This window comes from Parasteatoda tepidariorum, chromosome 9, assembly GCF_043381705.1.
Source record: "Parasteatoda tepidariorum isolate YZ-2023 chromosome 9, CAS_Ptep_4.0, whole genome shotgun sequence".
Lineage (NCBI taxonomy): Eukaryota > Metazoa > Arthropoda > Arachnida > Araneae > Theridiidae > Parasteatoda > Parasteatoda tepidariorum.
In genome coordinates this window covers 48,419,653-48,429,719 of record NC_092212.1, presented here as the reverse complement: position 1 = coordinate 48,429,719, position 10,067 = coordinate 48,419,653, and the positions used below count along the sequence as shown (strand labels likewise).

Below are 10,067 nucleotides of genomic sequence, written 5' to 3'. Positions count from 1 at the left end.
CCCGTCCGCATGTAAACTCTCTTTACACACATAGTATCCCCAAGAGATTTTGAGAGCGCTGATTGGCTTTCTCGGCATTGCCTTCTGTTAAGTCTTTTTGTAGCTCCTCCTCAATAACATTTCTCCGTAGTTTGTTCCCAAAATGTAAATTAATCATAAATCAGTTCCAGTATATTTCTCATACTAATTTTATGACAAATGTTAAAGTTTTGCTCAAAAAATTTAAACAGCGTTATTAATTGTATTTTAATAATAACGCATTTATTTAAATCTAATTTGCTTTAAATTTTATGCTAATATTTTTTAACATTAATGTTATGAATTTTAGGTAAATGCAAGGTAAACAATCATGTTTTGGTAAAACATCAAATTAGTATGATAAAAATTAATAATAATTTTAGTATAATAATAATACTAATAATTATCATAAATTAAAGTTTTATTAGCTAGCTTTTATGTAATATATATAAATAAGAATTGATTAATATTTAAATTGAGTAGCATTGTGAATATCCTTATGCACTTAAAAATTAAAAACTCTTACTTAAATTTAGTAAGTATGATTGCAGTACCACTCAGTTAAGTTTGAATTTATTATATGAGATTTTAAAATGTATATAAAAATTTTTAAAATTTTGTTTGATTACTTAAAAAAGATTTTATCATATCTTAGAGGAAAATATTCTAAAATGTTAAAAAAATTTAATTATAATTCAGCAAAAAAATTTTAAAAGTTTCTGAAAAACTTCTTTTACATTTCTCCTGTGGCACTTTCATAAACGCACTGTGGTGACAAACAAATAATTTCCTGCAATTAAATAATAAAAAAATATTTACTATCCAATAGAAATGTACTAGAATTTAAAGAGGGAATTTTTTGTAAATTTATTCTCTAATTACTTATGGTATTAATTTAATGGACAATTCATAATCATTGACTTTTATTTTGATGGGAATCATGCAATCAAAAAATAATAAAAGAGGCATCTTAAAAGACAATTGCTTGATTTCTTAGATGCCAATTAATAGTTTTTCGGTATTATAAAACATTCAACAAAAAAAAACATTAAAAATAAGTTATAAATAAGTAGGCATAATGCACATCTCTTAGTTTTCATTTACAATAATAGATGTCGCCACTAATAAATCTTAAATTTAAAATTTTATAATTTAATTTTAGTAATCCACAAAAAATAAATAAAATATTAATTTAATTCGATGAATATTAATTTAATTAAATAAATATCAAGCGAAAACTACTCAATTTTCATTTTATGGTAGGTATAAGAATTAAGCAAGGCAATTAAATTCGATTTCAATGTTATTCAATAAATTAGAAGGATATTAGCTTCATAAGAATTCATGCATGTAATAATCATAAATTTAACGAAAAGAGCATTTCCCATAAAAATTAAAGAAATTTTTTTTTTAAAATAGCTAAACTAATTATTTACCTGCAAACAAACCTTCTTCCATGAGGTTTGGATGCTCTAGAATTCATTTCGTATTGGTAAGTTTCCCAAATTCCCTTACCCGCCTATTGCAATCGTCTAAATTTAGAACATTACTTCTAAGGGTAATGGTATTTGAGGAAATATTTTTTACTTCATTTTTAAATGAAGAAGGCATTTTCTCTGTTGAAAAAACTGACATTTCAAGTTTGTACACAAAAGCTGGAGTATAGAAATCACTTTATGCTGAAAATAACAAGCATGGCAGAATGAAATAGCCATACGTCACAGATGGCGTTGCCGAGGAAGCCAATCAGCGCGCTCAAAATCTCTTGGGGATACTATGTGTGTAAAGAGAGTTTACATGCGTCCCAGTGAACGACCGCTCGACAAGGTTCCCCATGTATTATATACTAATGAATTGGGATCGTATTTTTGTAGTGGTAGATATGCTACAAATGGTTTCTGACTAATGGAATTTTAAATATACGACTTCTTTAAAATTCGATTTCTCGGAAACTGTGCAACCGATCTCGCTCAAATTTTGTATTTTGCGATATAAAATTAAATACTTTAAAATGATATGAAAAATTGTTCAAACTATTCAAATTTGTTTACTAATATTTAATAAAAAAATAATAAATATTTACTAAAATTTATTTTTGCATGGGATTATCTTTGGATATACACATTTTATAATTGTGTGCAAACATTCTTCAATTCGCGTAAAAATGTCTCGAGGTATGGGGAAGTACGCAAAAAGTAAAATTAGCATTGAAGAGTCCAAAATTTGAGTGCTATCATATCAAACTATGGGGACCATATATCCCAGAATACGGCTACCCCCTATATTTTGGATTTCAGAAATCTGAATCGGTGGAATAAAACAGGTATGTTTATTCTGATGTTGTAACTTAAAATATCGTCTGCACTTATTAATTACCTAATTTGAGTTACCCCTTCAAACTATTAAGATTAAGTCGTAAGCGTGAGGATGTGAACATTAGATCAAAAGTAATTCAGGGTAGTCCGTTTTTTTTATTATTATTATTTTTTTAAATCTGTAGCTTTTAGAACAAAATTAATTTTAGATTTAAAATCCCATACCCACATCAAGTACTTGTATAAATGCAACAAAAAATTTGTTCCCCATTGTGAATTTAGGAATATTTCATTTCTTTGAGGCTTACAGTCTCTCCACACCCGTACAAACTGGACATTTTGTTTTCGTGTGATGAATATAATATACAACTAACTACGCATTTATATACAACATGACTCTTATCACACGCCTAATTAAAATTTATTGTATTCCCGTTAATACTTATTTGTATTTATGATTATCTCTTTTAATGTGCTGACATTTTTTTTCATTGTCTACTTTTAAAATTCAACTGAAATATGAAACAATAAACATATTTCTTCACTCAAAAATAAAATTTTATCTGTATCATTTTTGTCTATAGATTGACCTTAAGAAGTTGAAAATTTTTTATCAAGTAAATATTGATGACCCAACTCTTATGAGAGTTGATAAAGAAATAGTGACTGCGATAAAAACTGTGAGTATATAAAGATTATTATGATAAAAATCTTTATTATGATATTATATGTGATTAAGATTATTATGATAATCATCTTTCATGTATTTTTTCTTAAAATGCATGAGTGCTGGCTTCTAATGTATTTTATTTAGGAGGAGGATTTTCTTCTTTCTACTTATATTGTTTTCTATTGTATACTATGACTGTCAAATTTATTATATACCAAAATGAATAGCATACTTGCCAATTTTTATTCTTTTGAAGATGATTTCCTCGAGTGGTAATAAAATAAAAATTGAATTTCAATAATATGCAGAAAAATCTTCAGATTTCAAAAATAATGTCGTATGATTATCATACAAATTTACAAATATTAATCCATTTATATGTGGTGTTGATCAAAATAATTTTAATAAAATTTAAGAGCCCAAGAAATAATAAGGAAACATTAATTGTACTACCAATTTAAATGTAAAAATTAAATTTGGCAGCCATGGAATGCTATTTTTGTTCATAAAATTTGTTTTTGATATACTAATTTTGCTTAAATCAATGAAATATTGTGATTTTAAATTAGTTCCGGGCTTGATTTCTAATATTGTTAGAAAGTTGGGGAAAGGGTTAAAACAAATTTATTGCTTTACAAATAAACATATTAGAAATGACAAATATCTAGTGAAGATTAATTTGGTGCATACCAGATGAAAATCTTTAAAACCGGATATAAGAAATATTTGTACATTTAAATTTTAAACTTCAAATATGCTTAAAACATGTAAATTATTTTTTTAAAAAAATTGATTTCTAATTTTAATTAAATAGAAACAAATATACATAACTGTTATTTTATTTTCCTCAAAATGCCTCTTAACTTGTTGAAGCCGGTTCTTGAGTATTTTGAGTCCCCATTATCAAAGCCATTCTAATTGCTATTTTACTACTCTAAAACAATTACTTTACTTTATACAAGTGAAAATTAGTTGAGTAAATATGTCATGAAGAAATAAGAATTTTTTAATATTTATCTTATTTTTTATGGATGCATTTCATGGATTTTTATTGCTATAAATAAGTCTATATGAATATGAACTATTTCCAATTGCTTTAGTCCCCTTTAATTGCCTGCCTCTCCTATAATAAAGATTAAAATGATTTTTGATACTTGAAGCTTAAATGGATGCCTTTATTGATTATTCCAGATGCTTTATATCATTAGAATTTAATATGATTGATAAATAATTAGTTAGAAAATAATACTGTACTATGAGTAATTTTGAGAAATACTTTTTCACACTGTTTTTTATGAAAGGTAACAAATATTCATAAAAACTAATTTTTATTCATAATAATGTATTCGACCATACTCCATTAGCGTCTCTCAACTTTTTAGGCCAGGGTAGTCTGATTGGAAGGGCGTGGGGCTCCTATCAAGGGGTCGTGCGTTTAATCCCCGCCTGTTTCAGACACCCCATGTACAAAATGGTGACTGGTGCACGCTAAATCTATCTGGATCACAAAATCCTTCAAGTTCCCTTAACAAATAAATACGTCTGGGGGTACTAGATTGGAGGTTGATCACCAAAATTTATCTACAGGTAAAAATTACTGTCTGCAGAACGATGGATGGTGTTTGAATGCGTCCTTCCTGTAAAATGGGCTGTGACGTTTGTGTGACAGAAGTCGAATAGATGGCGCCACTGGAAAACAAGATGAGAACCCCTTTAAAATAGGCTTGTCAGTCTTGACATGATGCATAAGAAAACAAAAAAACAGCACTGTAAATCATTTTTAACTATTGCTTTGTTCACTGCTAATTTCTTGAGGAATATGAATTCGAAACTTAAAACTACTTTTTCACTTAATTATCCAGAGTCTTTTCAAGTTCCTATAATTATCTAAAAAGTACCATTAGCGACATATCTTTTTTTCTATTTAAAGTTAAGTTTTTTTCCTTTTTTAAAATAAAGCTTCTTATCTGTATTAACGAGTTTCATAAGGCAACAACAAACTCATCTTATTTTCTAAGTTATGTTATTACATATTTCGTTTCTGGAGGCAATGAACTAAAGTAGAAGTTCTTAACCGGTTAACGCCCAGCTTCATATATTTAGGACAGTTCCTTTTTTCAAAGACATTCATTTTGATGGGAAACTTTTTTCAGAATTTTCATTTATCTGGGTGAATTAAAAGATTCTCAGATACCACAATGATTTAGTTATTTCTGATTAGATCTAGAATTAAAAGGAGCAAGTACTTTTTGATCTATCAAAGACTTCTTCAATGCCCTAACAGTAGAAAAACCAATTAATTTCGATAATATATATTATACCACCTTTTCCATAAAACCACTTCTTGTATCATTTCAATATATAAAGTCGGGACAAAATGGGTTAAAGCAAAAGAAATTTTGATAAAACCTTTTTCCAGCTTTAGAACATGGACTTAAAAATTACCACTCGCTACAAGCCCCGCGTCAATTCAACAAAAAAAATTGGCTATTTAAATTTAAAAAAAAAAAACCCGGTCATTCTCTCTTCTAATTTCTTTAATTGTTCAAGAAAAAAAGTACACCAATGCAAAAAAATTCTGGGAAGCAGAATTTTCATTAAAATGTCCAATGTCTCCATCCAAATATTTTATTTTTCACAGTCGATCAATTTGTCATAGAAAGTTTCATGTGGAAGGTTTATTTCTTTTCCCTAAATATGCTTAAATAAAGTCAAAGTGTTAAACTAAATTTCGCCATATATTTATACTAATTACATAGTTGAATCAGCTTCTTCTAGCTGAATATTATTTTTTATGTATTTTCTTTTTAAAAAATATAATTTTATCCAAACCAGGGCTCGAAAAAAGTCCGTCCGCCCGTCCTCGGCGGTCGAAAATTCCCCGCGTACAGCGAATTTCTCGAATCCGACGTCCGCGCGGACGGTCATTTTCCCGTTAATGTTCGTGATACATTTTTAATTTTCGATATCTTACCAGAATCTAACGCCTCACTTTTAAAATGACCCTCGCGCATTTTGGAATTGATGTTTTCTCTGTCTGGGAGTACTGCAGCTGTTGAAAGGGGCTTTTCAGCAATGAATTTACAAAAAAGAACACATTTCGTACTGGTCTTAAATAAGAAGCGTTAAACGCAATTATAAGCATCTAGCTAAATGGAAAACCCCTTTCAGATTTCTGTGCAGAAACCTCTGTAAATCATTGGCTTGATTATGGAACTGGCAAACGTCATATTTGATTCAATTAAAAAACGCAGTACCCTCGGATAAATTGACATTCTTGATAACTTGACCTTTGTCTTTTAAATTATTTCATAAAAGAAATAAATTATTTCATAAAAGAATTACTAGGTTACTATTAGTAAGTATTATAGTATTTCTTTTATTACTGTATAACGTCATCTTAGCACCCTTAGTAACTACTAATTCATTGTGTAATTTATATTAATGTTAGTAATAAATAAGAGAAAATTATATTTTTATTTATTTAGGAGCTACGGGTTAGTTTCAAAGGAGGACGGGTATATTGCTGGACAAGCCGTCCTCGGGGACGGGTGAAATTTCTGAGTTTTTTCGAGCCCTGATCCAAACAAAAAAATAAAAGAGTTGACTAAAAGTGGTTATCAAATGAAAAGAATAATGAATAATATAGATATCAGTCACCGACTCATAGGGTTTGAGGAAAAAGTGGCTATTTACAATTTAAATATTCTGGTCTAATAGAACATAACAGACCCGGAATCGGTAGCCACGGGCATCGGTAGCCACTAAAAGTGCAAAATGTAGTGACTAATAAAGTTTAAAATTTTATTATAATTAGTAACATTTTATAGCATATTTTTTCAGATTACAATTAAAGATAAAGAAGTTTTTTTAGCGAATAATTACTAATATATTTCAATCATACAATCACATTTTTAATTTTCATATTTATAACCGTCGTTGAACATCCGACCCAAATTCTTGATTACGACTACTAATGTTCAACTCCCGTAGCCAGGTAATTTTTAACCCAACCCAGAAGACAAGGGAATTCCTGTAGCAAGCATTATGTGAAATTTGCTTTCGTGGAGGACTTTTTTGATAGAATTAACCCGCAATTGAATTACATGGAGAGGAAAGCCTCGAAAGCCTTTCACGATTAGCTGACGGCAAGGGGACTCTAATTCAAGATTTGTCTATCACTGAGGATTTTTTATGCAGCACTGTGGTCGTTGCAAGTTAGAAAATGAATTTGTATCAACCAGCAATCGCTATTATTCGAACCCAGTTCACCTACCGCAATGAAGAAAAATCTCGATCCCCTAAGCCTTCACGGCTCAAACATAAGTCATAGTGGCAATTACGAATGACTAATTAAAGAGATAATTAATAAATAAAAATGAATTGCGTTTCAATGTCACTTTTTGCATTTTTCGTCACTTGTTGGAACCCTACTACAGTCAGCTTGACCTTTTAGACATCTGTTTTAAACATTAATATGCAGAGTGGTAGAGTTAATTCTATTATTTTGAAATTATTTAAATATTAATGCATTACTTTTGCTGTCACTAGAAAAACATTTTCGGAAATTTCTTAGTAGTTGGAGGGTATGCTTTACAGCATAGATTCTCAACCTTTTTAGCGTTGCCGCCCCCTTAAGGAGCAAAAAACACTTCAACGCCCCCTTAGTGAAAACCCAGTTATTAAGCACGGTGAAGGAGCGAGGTGTGCTGAATTTTAAGAGACAACATTAAGAGTTAAATTTGTTTATTAAGAGTTAAATTTGTTTAGTTTTTAAAAAAAAATAATGTGTACATTAACTCGATACTTTCCTCACGTAATCGCCGTCTATTTTTTATAATTAAAATAAATACGGTAATAAAAAAAATACGACAAAGAAAGCTATGCTTAAAAATATACCTTTATTCTTAATTAGATAATTAAAAAAACATCCAAAATAATTCTTAACTCTAAAAAGCAGCGTAAATGAAACATTAGTTTCTTAACGTTCGATTCAATACTCTTAGTGAGGTGAAGACGCAAGTCCCCTCATTGCACAATTTCGAGTTGAATTCTCTTCATCTTCTTTTTTTTGTGACAAGATCCGTAACATCACAGAATTCACGTTCGACAAGGTTGGAGGAAGGGAAGGCATTTAAAAATTTTTTTAACGATAGTCCGATGTCTAGGGTAGAGTCAACTGATGTTACCTTGAAGCCAAAATTCTGTGAGACGATCATCCCTTCAAAGTTTCATTAGTTGAAAGTTCGATCAATTCCTCATAAATCTGAACCTCTGCTGCTTCAATATTCACAAAAGGGTTCATAACCCACTAAGGGACTTCCTGGGAACAAAACATCTTTAAAACGGTCAGAAAAGTTCACGTGCAAAGAGTCAAGGTGTTGACAGTATTTTTGTGCATTATCAGAGCGAATTTCACCTGCTTGGTCGAACTCATTCCAACCAAATTTCTGCTTCCACAAAATAAATTTTTTCAGAAAGGCAGAAATGACTGAGTTTGTATGGATCAAACTGAACTCGTCGTCTTGAAGTTGTAAATTAATGTCATTAAATTTCACAAATAAATCCGCCGAAGTCTTTCTTAAATTCTAGCAATCTGTCTCTGAGATACATCTCGGCTTTAAAGGAACTGAAGAACAGAGTAGAAGAGATTCCAAAACCTATTGAGACTGGCGCCCTTGGAAAGTCAGAGAATCTCGGTGTGTAGTAGCAAACGATTGAATTCTTCATCATACACAGCTGTCTGAATAATCAATCGTTGAGAGCATAACTTTGAATTTTGTTCACAGCAAATATGGCATATTGCAATAAACCCACGATGTTGACCCACAATTGCAGGAGCTCCATCAGTGACAATCTACATAATATTCTTGTCTTTCTCTGAAAAGTAATCTTGGACAGTATTAAAAATAAATTTACCTTTGTTATCTACAATCAAGCTTCTTGCAAAAAGCATCTCTTGAATACTTTTTTCTACCTTTACAAATTGGACTTAGCCTACAGTAAAGCCTACATTGCATGGCAAGGTTGATTCATCAACTTGAAGCGGAAATTCGTTGGATATCTTAAGTTTGCATAAAGAAACTTCAACGTCTTCAGCCATCTCACCATTTCGTCCCCGCACTGTATCGTTGATTAATGCGATATTTTGGATTACATTGGATGTGACTAGATGGTCTAAAATTGCTTCTGAAACTTCCTTGACTACCGGCAGAATCAACTCTGCGCTGATGGTATTAGCTTTCCCAGAATAACAATACACTTTGATATATTATAAGAAGCTATCAAACCATCGTCGCATTTTTGTGATGAGGTTGCTAGCAATCCTGAGACAGATGGTGCCTTCAGAAACTTGTCTTTGATGTTCGTGAAAAATTACAAATCTTTATTTTGTTTGACAGCATGAGTTTTTTGCAAATGCTCCTGCCAACGGAAAGATTTCTTTGTCTCATTAGATAAAACTTTGTTACAAAGTAAACACATCGGCAGTTGAGAGTTCAACAGCGATTGAACAAATCCAAACTTCAAGTACTTGGCATGGTATTGATGACACTTCTTTTTGTTAACCGACATTGTTGGTGGCAGCCAAGGCCGGATTTACGTATAAGCTAAATAAGCTGTAGCCTGGGGCCCCGAGATGAAGGGCCCCCAGATCCTACTTTCCCACCTCTTTTTTTAAAGTTTTATTCGGAGCTCGGGCCCTCAGCCGAAAATGCATTTTTTTTTCTTTTTTACACTGTCGGACATAATAAATATAAATAAATGACTGAATAAAACAAAAAACTTCGTTGTCTCTAGTAGGGTTCATATCATCTTCCAAGCAATTTGAGTATTTATAAATTATTTATAAATAAACAATTTTTTAGTTTAAAAGGTAAAAAAGTTTTTTTTGCCCCATCATTCGATCATCAGACTACTTAATATCTGTTTCTAAGGATCAGAATTCCCTTTTATTTTACTTTAAAATTGTACAAATGATATATTTAATGCTTTCATGTGATATGCAGCAGTTTTAAACAGCACTTTAAAATATCTAAAAAAGGACAGAAATTGTCAGTTAAAAA

The 10,067-nt window shown here is 30.6% G+C and overlaps 1 protein-coding gene across 1 annotated transcript in view; it reads left to right on the top strand.

Annotated features, from left to right (window-relative positions):
• Positions 1-10,067, top strand: part of LOC107455511 (fatty-acid amide hydrolase 2) — a 111,495-nt gene that overhangs the window by 93,357 nt on the left and 8,071 nt on the right. The window contains exon 7 of the mRNA XM_071185454.1: positions 2,918-3,013. Within this exon, the coding sequence (XP_071041555.1) occupies positions 2,918-3,013 (96 nt within the window). The remainder of the gene's footprint in view (positions 1-2,917; positions 3,014-10,067) is intronic.